At 48.7% G+C, this 19,018-nt stretch overlaps 1 protein-coding gene across 11 annotated transcripts in view; it reads right to left on the reverse strand.

The window, feature by feature from the left end:
- The window catches only part of clasp2 (cytoplasmic linker associated protein 2), a 45,638-nt gene extending 27,074 nt beyond the window's left edge, over positions 1 to 18,564 (reverse strand). For 7 of the 11 annotated variants that reach the window (XM_048992706.1, XM_048992708.1, XM_048992707.1 and 4 more), the window contains exons 1-9: positions 17,721 to 18,564; positions 9,439 to 9,517; positions 6,653 to 6,756; positions 5,835 to 5,926; positions 5,645 to 5,720; positions 5,038 to 5,135; positions 3,603 to 3,673; positions 2,972 to 2,989; positions 78 to 215 (exon numbers count right to left, since the gene is read on the reverse strand). In XM_048992706.1, coding sequence (XP_048848663.1) covers positions 78 to 215; positions 2,972 to 2,989; positions 3,603 to 3,673; positions 5,038 to 5,135; positions 5,645 to 5,720; positions 5,835 to 5,926; positions 6,653 to 6,756; positions 9,439 to 9,517; positions 17,721 to 17,918 — 874 coding nt within the window. In that variant the 5' untranslated portion in view covers positions 17,919 to 18,564. The remainder of the gene's footprint in view (positions 1 to 77; positions 216 to 2,971; positions 2,990 to 3,602; positions 3,674 to 5,037; positions 5,136 to 5,644; positions 5,721 to 5,834; positions 5,927 to 6,652; positions 6,757 to 9,438; positions 9,518 to 17,720) is intronic. The other 4 variants (XM_048992712.1, XM_048992710.1, XM_048992711.1 and 1 more) reach the window with 2 other exon arrangements.
- Positions 18,565 to 19,018: the final 454 nt, after the last annotated feature.

Raw genomic sequence — 19,018 nt, forward strand, 5'->3', positions numbered from 1 at the left:
TAACAAAATCATTCTCTCTTGCTTGTTTAGCATGTATGCATGTGTCATGCATGCGTGTGTGTGCGGCGCTGCTCCACCTGCGCTCTTGGCAGCGCTGCTGGCACTGGGCCGGCGGGCCGCATTGGTAGGCTTCCGGGAGGCCGGGATCTTAAACACCGACTGGCCAGTGGTGGACTGGCTCCCATCCACAGAGTCGTCGTCGTCAAAACTCTTATCTGCGGGGGGGGGGAACCATAAATGCAGAAAGCATTAGGAGAAGAGAGCATGATGGGTGAGAAAATTCCTGGGGCCAGCAGGGGGTTTGGAGAGCGTGACGTGCCAGGAACAAAACGAGCACTGAAAGACCCCAACTCATCACACCAAGCCCCACCACCACCGCCCAGCAGTCAGAGAGCGTCCGGGTTGGGGGGGGGGGGGTCTCTGCCTGCCGCTCACCCCACAGACTCCCATCCTCACGGGTCCTGACCCATGACCACACTCCCTCCATTTCCCTGCAGAACAGCCCTGCAGACACCCCCAGCACATTGTAACTGGGCTGCCTTCAGACATTCAGCTCTCGGCCAGCGGTGACTGACACGCACAAGCACATCGATGGCTGGTTTCTCTCTTCAAAAGACATGCAGAAGGAACACTCTAGAACCTGGAAGATGCAACACATGAGCCAAAAAGAGCTAAACTCCACTACTGAAGTTAGGGGAGGGGCTCTATAACAAGCAGATCAGCAGAGGTTGGGGGGAGGGGGGCACAGATCAGTAGACCCCGTCATGGACACGCCACCATGGAGACTCCTGCATCAGAGCAGTGAGGAGGCTGGCAGGCTGTAGCCAGGACAACCCACATCTGGCACATCTTTCAAGCGAGCACATGCAGCCGACCTCACAGGCCACTGCCTCGGGGGGGGGGGGGGGGGGGACGCCACGAGCAGCCACCTTCACGTCCCGGTAAAGCCTGGCCGCTCTACCCGTGAGCAGGCATCTACAGCAAACTACATGGGTGTACAGCAGCACCAGTCACCTTAAACCACTCTACATGGGGAGCCGACAGACAGCACACACCGAGTACAGTCTGCACAATGAGGTCCTCGGGGACCCCCAGACCGTCCACGGGAGCTGGGAGGGAGCAAGAACGTCCGGGGGGTCACCGAGGACCAGGCTGAGAAACACTGTGCTACAGAGGGCCCACAGAAGCAGATTTAAATGTCACCATCAAGACTAATTTGTTCTAATAGGGTCTGACCTTTGGGTTTAAGGACAGAAATTTCCCTGTAGTACACAGTTTGTCCATAAGAGGGCAGCCACAAACCAATTCTCCAACAGGAAGACCCTGAATGTTTACATGCTAAACCACCTTCAGCATGCAAACCTGCAGGCATCACGCTAACTGGCCTTACCAGCCGAGCCAGGACACAGCAATAGCTCACAAGGAAACCAGGGATACAAGCGTGGGCAGTGGTGGCTTAATGGTTAGGGAAGCACACTTGAAATTGAAAGATTGCTGGTTCGAATCCCTCTGAATTACCTGCCCCCTGCTATGTCACATTGTCACATATGGGTTAAATGCAGAGGACACATTTCGTTGTCGTTGTGCAGCGTGCTGTGGTGTCAGCAATGACCACTGACCATCAAACTCTATTTTAATTCTATTTTAATTCCCTTTCTGTGGCTCTCGCAGTCAGCCAAGCCCAAGCTTAAAGGCACAGCACACTAACCAGCAGGTGAACCGCCTGAGAAAATGTGGGAAACCCAAAAGAGTAAGAAACACACAGCTAAGATGCTCAGGGCAGCTGTAAATAATTAACACTGTCATTTATGCACAAAAGGACCATCTGGCTTATGTGGGAAAGAGCAAAGCCATTTTCCCCAGGGAGCTTTCATTCTGACGGAGCAGTGACATCACAGCTCAGGAACACTGGCTATTTACAGTCAGGGTGAATGGATCAGGCCGCAGGGCGATGGCCGAACACCCCCACGCACCACTGTACTTTCACAAGCATGTCAATGACAGGCTCCATTAGCACGAGGAAGCAGCCCTGATAGGAGTAATAAGTGTGGCTTAGGCCAGCGTATGGGGTTTCCCAGAATCCTTAGCAGGGGATGGCAGGGCAGAGTGGGAGTCACTTGCTCCACAGCTGCACTGCGCAAGCTCACGCTGACCATACTGCACACTCACCAAACACCCACACACGGGATGGCATGGGATGTTAATGAGGCAGGAAGAGCAAGACGAACAGTGAACCACCATCCTACAGAAGGGGGGGAAGGGGGCTGTTTCTTGGTGCAGTGCAGTCCCTCCCCTTCAGCAGGAAACATATCACACACACACACACACTCCAAAGCAGGTCAGTCTGCCCTACAAGTCAGACTAACAAATGTTTATACTAATTGAAAATCTTTCCTCTGCTCTTATCCAACAGATCCATTAGCACCTACAGCTGCGGCAGCCATAAACTCCACTGTACTACTGAGCTCCACATCTCACTCAGCTGTCACGCCACCTGCTGACACTCACTGGCATCTGCACTGCAGAATAACAGTGAACAGCACAGCAAAGCAGCGGGGCCCGAGAAAAAAAAGGCACCCAGACAGTCAGGGATCAGTAATGAAGAAGCGATGGCGTGTATCTGCAGCTGACCGGCTGGCCACCACAACGTCGGAATCACTCTGGGGGGAGGGGGATGCAGAAGTGAAAGCTGATGAACTTAAGCAGGAAGTGAAAGAGGACAGCAGCACACAGGAGCCCGGAGAGGGTCAGGCCTCCAGAAGCGTGTCAGTGTGTGTGTGTTCCTCCCCCACAGGCCATTTAAACACCCAACTCGGTCCGCATCTCACACACACACCTAACCCAACAGGACCCACGACCCACATACTGACCAACCCCCACCCCTCAGCGCCAGTCATGGCCAGAAAGCCCCAAGGGCGCCCTGGCGGCGGTGCCACTCTCCTGCTCGTCGTCACGGCCGGCTCACACTCACCGTCTCCATCGTCCTCCGCTGCCATGGCGGTGCAACCGGGAGGAGAGTGGGACAGAGAGGACCACGGGGTGAGCAGGCGCCAGTGAGCCAGCGCGCGCCTGTCTGCTCCCTCTAGTGCCCGATGTGAAGCGGCGTGCATATATACACAAGCATAGCCTCCTCCCACCCCCATCTGTCAACAGCTTCACTCCTTTCAAAATAAGAGTCCCATGCTGACACTGGGCTCTGCTCCAACAAAAAACCCAGTCACCCCCCACCCCTCCAGCTGCTGCGTCAGCTTGTCTCCCAGGTCCCGAAGAACACCCCCCATCACAACTTACCTGCGCCAAACACACACATAATCTCACAACACAGCACTGACAGCAAGCAGGCTACCAATCTGTCCGACACTGATCTGATGTGAGCAGCATTTTACCTGGCAGAAGACTGATCTTTTTCTGCCAGCTCAGCACTTTAGGGTCACACTGGTTACGGCGAATGCCATGAAACTACCATAACCAACCCCTCTGTCCAAAAACACAGGCTCAGGCTGACTGATACAGCCCGCAGCAAAGAGCAGACACTGCTGCCGCTCGGCAAAGCCTCACGCTGGCATGGAACCCTCCTAAAACGAAAGGAGGACGTCACTTACCTTGGGAGTAGGTCAGAGCCATGTTTCCAGAATTCAAAGCTTCATCAAACTTGCTGAATATGGCCTGCAACCTTCGGACAGAGGCAGAGAAAAGGCACGAGAGTCAGATGGGGGGCCGAGCGAGAAGAGGCGTGAGAGTCAGGCCGGGCAAGGGGAACGTAGAGAAAACATGGGAAGAGTCGGACCAAGGAAGAAATTTTTAATTGCAGGCCAGACATGGATGCTAACCAGATCATAATATCATTACGCATGGAAATGGTGGATATGGGAGGAAAATAAATGGTAACAGGAAAAAAAAAAACACTGAAATCGTGGGGCAGTGAGACATCGCCATCCTCACACTGGGGAAACACAGGTTGTATGAGATCAAGTAATCGAATGGCCCATATCCTTAAAAAGTTCCTTAGCTGGGGGAGTGTTATAGCACACAGGCAAATTCCAGACCCAGATCGTTCAGAGTAAGAAAGGTCAACCCTGAGTGCCCTTTTACAGGGAACTAATTCATACTCTGACCTGAAAAGGTCACTACAATGACACTGCAAATTCCACATAACATGATCCAGGGAGGCTGTGACATGGGGAGCCTGCAGCTTTCAAGGCAGGGGACGGAGCGGCTGAATACGCCAGGCCGGGTACAGACGCACACTGTCGACAGACACACAGACAGGACAGGAAGACGCAGCAAAGGTAAACCGGCATGGAAGAGAGCACACAGGCACAAAGCGACACCGAGAAACACCATCCTGAGTCACGTCCGACTGGGCTTCCGGCATGAATTACCTGGGGGGGGGAAGCAGAGCGCAGACAGTGGGACGCTCAGGAGAGCGAGCCGAGGAGAGTGTGGCCCTTGGGGCTTTAACAGGGATTAAACAGAAGCTGCTTCCCACCTTAACCCGACCATGGGGCCGAAACGGAACGATTTTATTCCTTCCTGGAAATTATTCAGAGCGAAGTTTAACAAAAAGCCCCACAAAGGGAGATTAGGGCAGGACCAGTGCGACCTCAGAAGCAGTGTCACTGGGACGCGAGGCTGCTTCACACTGACCGTCCCGTCGGGGCCATGGAAACACACAAACAATGAACTCCGGCCCGGAGGAATCCGAGCCCTGTGACGTCAGCCTGTTATGCTGGTTTCCCAGGCAACCAGGCAAACAGCCCCGTCCTCCTCGCCAAGTCCCTCTAAAAAGACCTTTGACACTCTGCTGCTGAGCTAAGTGTTGCTTTTTCCTGCGGCAGAATGCAGAGGCCAAAACCTTTGCAGGAAATGCCCACCTCTAAAATAAGGCCTCAGAAAATGTTCCTGTGCATAATGCCAAGCTTATAAGGATGAACATAACCCATCACTAATAACAACATGCAGGCAGAATAACTCCGAGACGGGTGATCGGCGTCCAGCGAGGGCGGCCTGCATTTCCACCCGCAGGTTAGCCCTTACCGTGCTGCAGTCAGGCCCCTCTTGCTGAGGTCTGCTCTCACTTTCTCCCCGACGTGCCGGTACACGTCCACCAGCGTCACTGTGGCTGTCTCTCGAACCTGGAACAGAGCACCGGCCATGTCAGATCAGTAGGTGGGGCTCTGTGGTAGTGAGGAAGGCAGGACATACAGGCACAGCGAGAAAAAGGTGCCCGGACCCATGGAGAGCCCCAAGAGTGACCCACAGGGGGCAGCGATTCACAGCGGCATCTCCCAGAGCGAAACACTAAGGCAGCTGAAACGCTGCCAATCAGCAGGCGTGTTTCCATCACAAGTGACCTCACAGGCGCAGACAGACGGAAGAGAACCCAAACAGCATCGCGGTGACATTATATTTATTCAGCAGACTAAGCGATGTGCATTTTTGAGAAAGTATTGTCAGCCAGTCCCTGGAGGTATCGGAAAGTTAAGGGCCTTAATCAGGGGTCCAACAGCGTAATCACGCTGCTGACCGTGGGATTTAATCCCGTGACCTTCTGATCACTGACAGGGTCCTAACCTGGTGAGCCACACAATGAGTGTGTGTGGCACAGCCAAGCCGGGGTCCCCCACCCTCCCCAATAACTCACCTGTGCGTTCTGGTCACCAGTCAGCGTACACAGGAAAGGGACGATCTTTTTGAGGGCCAGGGGCTGGGCGCCGTGCCTGAGGGGGAACAGTCAGCGTCATGTGCATTACTGCCAGCAGAATGACCGACACAGGCATTTACCGAGGACGAGCGGTAAACATGGAACACGCTCAGTGCGGGGCGACACTTACGTGTTCAGCGTGGCGCTCAAACACAGGCACACACCCTCCCGGCTGCGGAAGTTCTTGTGCTTGAACCCGGGGAGGAGCCGTTCCCAGACATACTGTCGGAAGGAGGACATTTATAATTCAGAAACATAACTATGACAAGAGCGGGGGCCGCAGGTCAACGTTAGACAGACAGAGCGCCCCCTGCTGTCTTCTGTATGCAACACCAGCTAATCTATGCTCCCTCAGAGGCAAAACGTACAGGCCATATTTATGCAGAGCCCTGTCGGCGCAAACAGAATTACAACAGGTCAGCAGTTTTAACTATTTAACAAAAAACTTTGCAATGCTGGGGACGCAAGTACACATTTCCTGCAAAATAAAAGTCCCCAGCAGAGGGTGCCACATGTCTGAGTGATCCGACAGCAGCGGCTGCTGGAGACGGCTCTCCGACTGGACAACTCGGACCCGGGCAGGACCGGCCACCGGGTCAGCAGAGGCTGAGGGTGCGAGAGGCCATCCAGCATTCACCTCTGGCAGTCACTCAGGGAAAAAAACCACCCACACAGCCCCCCCCATATTTCTCTACAGTGCCACCTGCTGCACGACCAAAGGGGCATAAATAAAAAGGGCTCGTCTTCTGAGATGTGAAAACCAGAGGAGACCTGCGGTGGCCCGTGGGGGGGGGGGGGGTGTGAGAATGGGGGGTGTGAGAAGAGAATGCTCCCTGCACAGGACGCGGCCTGTTTGACAGAAGGTCACCGCTGAGTGGCATCACAGATGGCAGGTCGAACGCGCAGATGCAGCCCGCAGACGCAGCCCCCACCCCCAGCCCGACTTACCATGACGGGGGCGGTTTCCTCCATCAGCCTGAGGATGAGTGCCTGGGCCTGATCCCGGACCTGGTCTTTGGAGTCGCCCAACCTGTCAATCAGGGCCGGCAGCACTGCGGGGGTAAGAAGTGCACGTTTATCTGCGGTAAATAATGATACTCCTCTAGGGTGAGTTAAGAACAGACTCTCCCCTGGGGTCACGGGTGAGAGTCTTTAGCCTGACATCCCTTCTTTAGCTGTGCACCGCCCTCAAAGCTTGGCATCAAACACACGTGATACTTCAAAATAAGCAAATTTACTCCCTCTGACAGGATTTTAAATTACGATCATCTGCCAAAATGAGACCTCGGCTTGCACTTGTATCGCTTGGCACCGCCTTGTTCGGCCTTCTGTAGCAGAGCATGGCCACCCAGGTGAACATTCCAAGTCACCTGCTGCACATGGCCAATAAGGAGCCTTGGATCTTCTAAGCAGCCACAGTGTGTGTAACCAGAGGCTTTAATCATGAGCCAACGGCGACATCACTGCCCAGGAAGCCGCCACGTCTGCACAGTGCCATGACACCCACCGCTCCCCAGCCCATACAGTCCCCGCACAGCAACACTAGGAGCTGAAAGGAACATCAAGAAGCAGAGACCCGGCAGCATAGACCGTCTGAGCCGCCACCACAGGCTCTGAGCAGCTCTGCCTGGCTGCCAGATCGACCGAAGGGCCATTTAGCAACTTCAGACTGTTGATACGCAATATGAAACACCTACAGCCCGCAGGAGCACACAAAGGGCTGCAAGCGGGGACCACATGAGCTGGAGAGCACTGTCCCGGGGCCCAGCTACATCGCTTTTATCCTAGGGGATGTACACTTGAGAAATCAGCATCAGCCAGTCCCCCTGCCCCCACAGCAGAGAGACCCAACCCCGCAGGTGGGAGCATACAGACAGAAGTCAGACCCCTAGGCACCCTATCGCATGCTATTGGCTGGACAGCCGAATAATGGTCGGCCATTCCCTCCCTGTGTTCCCTCACCAAGAGCTGCAAAAGGCCCACTGGGATGCACAGGAGGAAGCAGCAGCCCATCCTGGTACGGCACAATCAATACTGAACAAGGGGTGGGGGTGCGAGAGGGACATGTACGCCGAGTGCCACACTGAGGCGCTGCTGCGCTCGACTCGGCATGATCAGCCAAGTGGCAAATGTATTAGCCCATGTAAGAGAAAATGGGAAACTGTGAGATAGGAAGAATCTGGAGATGAAATGACATTAATGAAATGACACGCTGTCAAGAAAGGAAGGGAGACACCAGCCCAAGGAGCGGCACGCCAGCAGAACCACACAGCCCAGCCTGAACTGCCTTTCAAACAGAGAGGGGGGCAGACACAGGGAGAAGGAGGGGGGCGGCAGAGAGAGAGAGAATCCAGGCGACACCTAAAAATACTTCTTAGTATTACAGACTCAGCAATGAAGTTTGAGGAGGCTGGTGAGACCCGTTTTTTAGAAAAGGGAGAAACATCATAGAAGGCTTGGTTTGCTAATGCAGGTACTGTTATTAAGGAGCAGTACAGCGTGTGACCAGTGACAGCAGCGCATGAGCATTACTGGGGGACTCACTCAGCGTCATGCCATTGTAAAGACTTGAATCATGTGCTAATAATTACTAATCATTATTAGCCACAAAAGCAACTTATTAAATGAGGCATATTTATCATGGAACATAACTTAAAAAGAGAGCCAAGCATTCTTGGCTTAGGTTAGAATAAACATTTTGAAAATTAAGATGAACTTGCTGTACCTGTACTGACTCACAGGAGCTTATGGTGCCAGTTTGAATAAGACTTTATAACAACGAACTGGACCAGAGGAAACGCCTGAATTAGCGCCCGCTGGTCCCAGCCACAGCAGGGCTCCAACAGGTCCTGTGTTTCTCTATACTGCGACACGAGCTGCATGCTCACACATACGGATCACATTTTAATGGGACAGCCACTGGGTTTACGAGACCCTCACAGAAGTGACCCTGACCTGGCCCCCCAGGCTGCAACACGAAAAGGCTAACTATAGCTTCGGCCGCAACGCCCCCGTATGCCATCCCCGCACTTCACCCTGCTTCGTAACGGACACACCTGGCACTCAGGGAGGGGAGGGGTAGCGCCAGATCAGGCAGTCACCCTCAGAAGGGAACAGCACATGCAAACAAAAACAGAGCGACTCATGTAGGATAGTTCTACGGGAAATTCCTGGACACCACTTTACTGACTGACTAAGGATGCGCGAGCTCTGACTCATTACAGCAAGGGAGCGCCAGGGAGTTCCCTGCAAGAGCCCCGAAACTCTAAAGCTTAACCCTGCACAGGAAGGAATTAAACTGACTTTCTGTTCTTGTTAAACAGAAAATAAACCTACCGGTTAGCATGTAAAGCATCACTCTGACAAAGGCAGAGCACGTGACACACAACACGCCGACGCAGCGCTGGCATCCCCGCCATTCACGGCCAGCCATGAACCACTGCCAGGGCATCGGTGCTGATACTGCGGAAGCATCTTCCGTACTTTACCATAAAGGACACGAAATGCGCTAATGACTACCGTCCATGTCCCCTGGCTCCCACATTCACGGAATTCACTCTAGCCAACCACTAACAGGAAAGGGGCAGTCAGGCAATACAAGCACACACGCACCTACAACGAAATTACTCAAGAAATAACTGAACAGCCATTGACTCTCCAACCAGGCAGCAGAGCAATACACCTGCTCCTAAACACCCTCGTCGACTGCAGCCCAGAAGCAGATCGAAACTTACCAGTCCCCAAGTAGCCCCTGAAGCGGTCCGACAGGCGGCCCACAAAGGCACCGACGATATCGATTCCCAGCAGCGCAACCTGGAAGCAAGGAGAGGAACAAGTTCAGTTTGTGGGAAGAAAAAAAAAAATAAAAAAAAAAAATCACAGAATGTGGGAGTGGATGCTTTATGAATTACTCTGGATTGTCTGAAATTTGTGTATCAAATGATTTCATTCCCCTGAAGGTCAGAATATCATTGCATACTGGCCCCTTACTTTTACATATTCCGAGTTTGTTCACCCACCACTTGAATAAAAATTGAATAAGAATGTGTAAACCATGTAGTATTCTACAAAACATGCTCAACTATCTGTACACAGAAGCTGTATGACTAGCAAAGGAGAAATGATACCTCCTGTCAAAGTATAAAAATAATCACGTGGATGAAGTTTGATACTTCAGTGTCCTTAGAGATCCCCAGCACGTTTGGTCACAATGAACACACACACGGTATATGGCAAAAGCCGCAGTATGCAGACATGAGAAGGACTAGCAGGGGAAGCAGGGAAAACAAGCGCTCTATAAACAAGGAGGAGCGGCCGATCAACAGATGCGCAGATTCATTTGTTCTACTCTACAGTGCCTCCTGGCAGCACAGCCGCAGAAAGCAGCACTGAACGCCCAGAGCAGGTCCGGGCACCCACCTGGGCCACAGAGACCTTCGTGTCTGGGCCTGCATAAACCCTGTAAGGACAAAACGGGCCAGGAGGCTGGTTCTTCAGCCGAGCTGACTACAGTGCTCACAGACCGACTTCCCACAGAGATTCTCTAGTTCTTTACAAAGACTGCCAAAGCAAATAATGCAGGCCACCTGTGGGTTTCATCCAAGAGAAAAATCTAGACATCAAGTTCTACCAGAAGCAGTATCCGGCCCCATTTGTCTTTGGTGGGGGAGACATGCATAACCTCGGAGATGCAGCTGCCAAGGGCAGTGGTGCCCATGACGTCAGACACGCCAACACGAACAACAGCCACACCCTGTCATAGCCCTTTGATTCAAACCGATCATGCAGAAGCTGCCAGCATTCCCTGCCCTAACAGGCATGCTATCAAATGCCATAACAGCTACAGCTGCTGCTTTACTCACCCTGATGCTAATGGGCTGTACCTGTCTAAGGAAATGCTGTATGCAGCTGGCAGAGCCAGACAAACTGGGGATGCATCTTAGCCAGCAGCCACACAATCCACCCACAAACTCAAGCGGCCTTGTAGGACAAAGGGAACAGTTTGAGGGTCCATTTTTTCCCTGCCACTGTATATGTAAATCACTGAAGGAGAGAGGAAACCCCCTCACACATAACGCCTTGGCTTAACATGCCAGTAGATCACAGATTTCCAACTGACACCAAATCACTCAAGGAGAAACTTCTACTACAACCACATCACTGAGCAGCAGCTACATTCAGCAACTCCCAGAGGCCTCAGACTTCACACTAAAGCAGCAGCGTTCGAAGCTGTGAGCTGGCCGGCAGACGCCATGGCCAGACTCCAACAGACGGCACAGTTGCGTTATGGCTTACATTCAGCTCCGCACAGAGGTTTTAATTAGGGTCTCTGTCCAGATGCATTGCTGCATCACAGAAACCGCTCAACTGCTGTAAAGGGAGGCAAGAGTCCCACTCACAGAATAATCATTAAGTCATATTTAAAAGGCTGACAGAAGTACTGCATGTTATTTCTGGCAGCGCGGGATCGGACCCTGCATTCCAGACGCATATTGTAAACCATCTGATTGCCGACACGAAAGGAACCTTGCTAAATTTGACCAATTTTAGTAAAAGGAGAGGGGAGTATTGTGTTGTGTGAGACGACCGCAAAAACCAGTCATGTTGGTGGAAGAAAAAAAAAAAGCTTATTACAATGCAAACAAAGGCGGAATATTTTGATTAACTTGTGTGTCTGCATGAATGCGTTTAAGAAGAAAAAAAAAAAAAACAGTTTTAAAGCACGAGGTTACTCTACACCACATGACGCTGGGAGATGGAGGGGGTATGGGTGGCGAAGGGACAAACCAATTAGAGAGCCAGAGTATTACTGCCAGGCTAATATTTAACACTTACATGCGACTCAGCAGCCAGGCTACACTGTGCCAAGGCAGCTTTGAGAGAACCACGAAATCCTGACGGCTCACAGAACCCCCGATGTGCCAGACCGGGCCCAGCTGCCGACAGGCTTCCGGGATCCACAAACATCTAAACCTTCTCTCATTTAGCAGATGCTTTTATCCAAAGCAGTGTGCAACCGAGAGCAGAGTCAGCAGGTCCCCCAAGGAACTGGCGGTTAAGGGCCTCACTCAGGGGCCCAGCGGTGACACGAGTGCTAATGCATGCGAGTTGCCATGCATGTGAGCAACAGATGACATCCCATAATTCACACAGCCACCTGGGCTACCAGACAAAGCTAGAGTGCAGACCTGATCACCAAGGGTGGGAGCAGTCTAAGCAGCACCCTATGCTGTAGTACCTGCTCTGCTTTTCCCTTTGGCACCCAGAGTACAGCCACAAAACACCTCCCCCCCCCCCCAACAAAGCAGATAATCTGGTATACTGGCTGGATTATCGCTACGGATTTGCCATGCGCGACACTCATGCAAAAAGGGTTAAACAGCATGTGGCAAACACATGGGGCAAACAAGATCAGTCTGAGTGGAGGGGTCGGGGGGGGCATCACAATTTGAGTGAGGGAGAGAGACCATGTTTCAGGGTTAGGCAATGACAGAAAGCTGAAGGAGAGCTGCGTGCTCCACCGAGTAGCCAAGGTGACAGCACGGCTATGTTTGATTACAAGGGCACGCGTGTGGGGGACAGTGAAAGAGGGAGATCAAAGACACCCCACAGACAATGTCTCCCATAAGAGCTGGGCCCATCTCTCATGCTTCATTACCTGGACAAAATCACTAGTTTCCAAACGCACCACGTTCCGATTCACCAGCATTTATCCAGTACAGCATTTTGGGATGTTATAACAGAACAATCTCCTTTGTAAAGCAACCAACACTTAGGAGAGCTCTACCGTTTTAAATACAGTGCATAGCACCCGGTAAACATTTAATGCTAGAAACTCGGCCAAAACATGAAAAGCACCTTAGTGAAAGTAACATGAAATATGTATGGTTGGTGGATCTGGGAAAAAAACTGCTCTGTCACACTGATTTGAAAGCAAACTCCAGAAGGTGCAGGCAGAGCAGTAGCCCTTTTAATGTGATTTGACTAGTTCAGGCTTCTTGTTTGTTTGTCTCTTGGGAAAAAAAGAATCTCACTCCAAATCTGCTGAAATATAAAACAACAACAACAACAACAACAACACACAACAGCGTGTTCGTGGAGGCAGCCATGTTTGTTCCGAGATGTGTAGCTCGAATGGGAGATTGGTCGAACGTGACGTCACGCGCCTCGGAATTCACAACTTTGGAGAGATAATCGAACGCACCATTAGCCCCGGGTAACAGGAAATGACATCACATCCTGCAGCACCTGTCTCTGAATTGAGCTCAAATGCAGGTTTAGCCAACATTCAGTCACTGAAACACAAACGTTCAACAAGATATCCACACACACACACACACACACGAGACCGCACAGCAATACTCCAGTGCAAAAACAAAAAATATGACAGAGAAATCTAATCTGTGATCATTTCACCTGATTAACCTGTGAGCCCATTGGACACAGTCCTTTTGAGTTCAGTAGACTCACTTAACACCAGGGGATGCATAAACATGCTGTTCCCACACATTACGGTATCCCTAACCACCCACAGATATATTTGAGGATGCACAGATATCACTAGTATTCACTGATACAGACAGGGCTTTGCGATGTCTAAAAAATAATATGCAATATTTCGCTTGGAAATATTGGGATAAAGAATAACATTGAAATCCCCCCCCCCCACCACCGTCGCAGCACCAAGTTGGGCACAATTTTTTTTTGCTGGAGAAAAAAAAAATGTAGAAGCCTGAACAAAACTATGTGCCGATAGCACTAAACTGCCAGTGTTAAAACGTGCCACCTGATAGGCGAGTGGAGAGTGCTGATCATAACAGTGCTGATAGTTTTTTTAGTCTGCGGAAAACAGCTCAGTGGGTTAATTATGATTTAAAAACATGTCACTCTAAAACCTCTAAAGCAATGGATGACAAACTTTTTATACCACGTGCCGCCTCAGAAAGTACTACTCCCCACATTCCATGATTACATCATTGTGTCTGATCAATACTGGGTAACAGCTGCTGTTATTCTAACTGTGCAAGGTTTATCATTTGACATTTTCTCTCTCTTTGCAAGTGTTGCTGCATGTTTGCCTGTAGAAGAGTGTTGCTGCTGGTGTCAGTTTCAACATATCTCCCGTTTCATTTTTACATATCTAATTAGATATAGATTATAGACGTCAGCACATTGTCACAAGTATGAGGACATGAGCATGGAACCTGACCCATTTCTGATACAAACATGCCTAGATGATTTGACTGTAATCCCAGTCCATCACCCTACATGATCACTATATGTTCCACAGTTGAACTCACACTTACTGAGGAATGTCATAGAACCACTTCGATCCATCCCACAGATTACAGGCATCTCACCCGAGCTGGGTTCCCAGCCGTTTTGAAAGCATTGCTCACTGGAGAGAAGGCTAAACCATGAGTGTTAGAGGGGCACCAACTCTCGTGAATAAAAGGAACTGCCTTTATCCCTATTCGATTTGTTTCACCCATGACCGATTTTCAATATTTTGAATATATTAGTGTTTTTTATGCTGTGACCACAGCAACACATAAAAATTTCATTAGACTGTGACAAAGGAGCAGTGTACTGGCATGTGCAAATTGTTCTGCATTGCTTTTGCAATGAAATACAATTTTACATTTACTCTCGCCAAAAGATCCCCAAAAGCTCTCTAACGAGACAAGAACTCAGGAAGCCCTGTCAGACATGGCCTGACTCCCTGAAAACTGAGAAGGTTCCCAATGCAAACTCCACAAACACCAGCAGCAAACTGGTCCTACAACCATATGCATTTCCCATCCAGGTATATAATTAGATACCACCCAAAACTATTCTCAACCTAACGGCCTATCACAGTCGCTGTGATGTGAAAACTGCATGTGCATGAAGGCCAATTCATACTTCACTTTTGGTTGTGGACAGGGGAAGGTGATGTAAATTTCATCATCAGGGGTTGGCTGCAGAAGACTGCGATCGATGTGTGTGTAGCCCAGATTTTTATGTCTAGCGGGAACCATGCTTGCCTGTACGTATCGACTGAGCATGTGCAATTGATTAGGTATTTCCAGTAAGTGGCAACGTGGACTTTCACAGATCAACAGTCAATAACAAAAGAGGACGAATAGTAGTAGTTGCAGTTATGGTAGGCAGCTGTATGAGGGTCGGAGATACCTGTATACCTAATTTTTCATACTGTCCAGCCACCATATCAAGGTTTACAGTATTTTAAAAAGCAACAATATTCCAGCATTTTCAAATCTTAGTAATACAATTTGCCAAGCGGGCGGGCAAGGGGGGTGGACTCCTAACTAATTTGTTCAAAATTATTTCAAAATATTGTGGTATGTCTTATGATTGTAGTTACTCAACGTTTAGCCTGTATAACATTAAAACTGTTCATAAAACTTTACTATCCCACTACACTGCTTGTATTTGTGTTTGTCGCACGACATCTGCCCCCTGCAAATCTGGTGGAATATCACTGCCGTATGCATGCACCGACTGCGACCATCTGCATCCGCAGCCAAAATGTAGTATGAACACGACACGCCACACAGACGACCACTCACAGCCCGAAAGCGCACAAAACACATGTGGAAAAGTGACGTATGAACTAGGCTTAACATGAAATATCAATATTTATACTGCACATCATGCAAGCCTAGTTTATTAATTCAGATTCCAGGGAACCATAATCTCCCAAAATCTAAAATAAAGAATGACTACATTGTCAGGAAAGCACAATAGAGGCAGTAGTTCCTGCAGAAGCTGATGAATTCCAACTTTCCACAAACTAAAGGCAGAGTTTCATATTCCATACAGCCATCGTTGAGTCCAGTTCCACATAATGACTGATTGTTCAGTTCGGGTTTACCAAAACAGGACAGAACCAGACTCCAATGCAGCAAGTCAGCAGAGAGGGACATCCGCCGAGATGTTTCCCACTGGGATCTTTACAACTCCAGTTTCAAAAAAATGAGCAAGTAGGATCATGGCTGACCCTTCACGTCTTTCCCATTGTATCTGTCCGCCTCTCCCATCTGGAATGAGATTCTGGTCACTAAAAGCCAAGACTTCAAACCACAATAACTGCCTCTTTCCTCAAGTAATGGCCCTCTGGAGCAAGTCACCATTCACAACAGCCATGATTACAAAATTACTACTGACGGTATGCAATAAGCAAGTCACAATAGCAGAAATTTATTAGCTGATACCAATACCAGTAAAATTCTGCCATTCTTGATACCAAATTCAATACCACAGCAAAAACAAAACAACTCCGATGTATTTCAGCAAATGCTCCTTTATTAAATACATCTGCAGATTACAAAAACAGTGCCGGTATCCTTCAAGTAATACAACGAAAAAAAATTGCACATAGGCTCTGCAAGCATGCAGAATTGATTTCTAAAAATAGGACATTTACCCAGAAAAGGAAAGCAGAAGAATGAACAGCGGTAAGGCATTTATTTACAGTTTTCGTGACTGGGGCAGCTGGACAAACTGTGGCAAAATCAAAGTCAGCTTAAAAACAAATGCAACATAGATCAGTAAGTTTGAAAAAACATTGTCAGGCTATGCAAAACGTGTGTAATAAAGCAAACCACAAAGTCATTTATGACTGTGCAAAAATATTACAGTAAAAGTTTTTATTCAAGTAATGCTGTTAGATATCAGTTCGATATCTTAACTTTTCGTGTCCGTCAGGATTCAAACCAGGCCATGTTTATGAATGCAGTACACATGGTTCAAGAGTAATAAGCGTTTTATTTCAGGAATGTGCTATTCTTTTAATGAGAGGGGAGTTTATGCTGCAGGTGTTTATGTTGCTCTCCTCAGGTTCAGAGGAACCGCATCACCGGTACCTGCGGTACTGTCATGTTTGCAGAGTTTTAGCATCGATTTAGTACCCAAGCATCGGATCTCATGACATCCCTAGTATGCAGCACGTGTGCTTTTAACACTGACAATTTCATGTTTAGGAGCTGACTTGCGAGATGCTTTGCGTTTCACTGTTCTCTGTAATGCATCACCAGGAGCACAATGCCAAGCCTAATTCTTTAAGACTGGAAGCAGTCCTTCCACTGTGACACAGATGGATGCACGGTTGAATCATATCGCTTTATTTTCCGGAGAACTAAAGTACATCCATAAGATTTTCTTTACTATTGTACATCTAAACGGGTTGTAGCTAATTATTACCTTCAATTTGCCAGCGTTGACTGACAAGAATCAATCGCTGTCTGACGTTATATGCAAAAACCCAAGGCCAGATATCCTTTCGTGCGCGAAAAACTGTAAAAATAAACTTAATCGATAATCTTAATGGAACTCTAAATATAACGGCGCCGTCATTCATTTTTTTTAAATTAACTCGGATGTCAGCTGAGCAGTCATTCCCAAGAAGGCACTTTCCCAAAATCCTTGTATTACAACCACACCGCCCTCATTCACATTTGGAAAGGGGATGAGAGTAAGAAAAGAATAATGACCTGTGCCCTCCCCCCACCGAGGTCGATATGACGATTGCACCCAATACACCAAGAGCCCGCTTGCTGATCTCTCTAAACGACAGAAATTCACAAATGCAATATTATTTTGGAAAGGGATTAAAAAAAACATTCGTCACTGTTTCGCACAACTTAAGCGGAACACTTCCGTGGATGGGAGAGGTCGGTCATTTGGCTACACAGCAGAGTGCAAACAATCATTATCGCAAAACTAAGTGCAAATAAGAATAAACAACGTGTTACACGGGTGAAACGTGCGCCGTTGTGCGTCGAGTTTCGACAGTCGCGCATTGCTTGATGAGATTACGGGTGCAGGGCATCTTTTGACGGTCACCCACAACAATGACCGTCCCATGAATAATCAATGACTCGCCAACACATCGCAGTCCAGGTCCTGCATCCACATCCTCACACTACCCAAAATAAAGCACTGCTAGTTACATACAGATTTTAAAACGTCTTCTCTCGGCGGAGAACAACGCCACATCTCCAAAACGACTTACCTTGTAATTACTTGAATTCACCCATCCCGTCAGCTCATCTATAGTTTTATCCAAACGAGGTTTGTCTTGCTCCACGTCGGGGGAGCGCTGCGGGTCGTTGAGGTAGTCTATCATATCTTGTCCAACTTGCAGTCGTCGGGTCACGTCCTTCTGCAATACTTGCTGATAAAAATAGTCCATGTTGTCATTTTCCCCCATTGTTAGCCGTCGATGTGTCCCGCAAATGTATTGAGTTTGAAGGCTAACGCTAGCTAGCTAAGCTATGTTATCAAACTAGCTAGCTTAATCGGTACCATGAGCTCGCATAAAACAGATTTTGTAGTTTTTTTTCTGCTACAGAAAACTTTTTTGTAGTTATTTTATAACTTGGGGGCAGTGTACAAAAGCAAAGTGGAACTTCCTTTTTTTCTCTGCAAATTTAAGTTGTTCCGTCTAACTTCACCAGGTAGTTAGACAGCTAGTACAAAAAAAGCGACAGTGACCAGGACTAAAACTTTTCTGACGTGTCCACGCTCGAGTTAGGAGGCCGCCCGAAGCCGACTTTAAGGTACCACAGACAGCCGCTTACAATTCATCGCCCCTCGGTACTGTCCCACGCTAGCTAACTAAACAGTAGGCCTTCCAAGCCTACTTAATTCTTCTTTCCATTAGTCAAACTCCGTCAAGTTAACATTGACTATATTTTTATGTGTCGCTAATCCTCTGCGGCACGACCCCTTTTGAGTTTCTCCGACTCTTGATTTTATTAACCCCAAAATAACCGTCTCAACGTTCGGCAAAAACATAAACCCGCAGTCGCCTATTCCACTAGATTACTGGCGGTAGCATCAGTTTCTCGAATAGTTGTAAAGGCCCAATGGGGCCTTTCACGCCGCACAGCTGTCCAAAGCACTGCCTGCAATAATAATTATAAACTGTTTATTATTTTATTGAAAACAAACCACTCATATTTTGGAAAAAAGCGATTACGTATGATCAAATTTAGTTATGGCATGCTATTTAGATATATGAATGAATGCTATTAAATATTTAATAAAAAAGGAAGCAACTCTTGTCTGAAAACTAGGCTTGCCAAAGGTTACCTTCTCCGACTGTATGGATTTCGTACCTGCCCGGTGATTATTTAGAACAGCCCGTTAGCGATTTGTTGTTAATGATTTTTTTCTTTCTTTTTTGCTTTCGCTTTTAAACACATATGTGTAATGTATTTTTTAACGGATTTTATGATTCTGATCTGAGGATAAATTAGTGGACTGTTTGCCTTCGTTTATCCTGACTGAGCACTGCGATGTCATTTA

Source organism: Brienomyrus brachyistius, chromosome 23 (genome assembly GCF_023856365.1).
Source record: "Brienomyrus brachyistius isolate T26 chromosome 23, BBRACH_0.4, whole genome shotgun sequence".
Lineage (NCBI taxonomy): Eukaryota > Metazoa > Chordata > Actinopteri > Osteoglossiformes > Mormyridae > Brienomyrus > Brienomyrus brachyistius.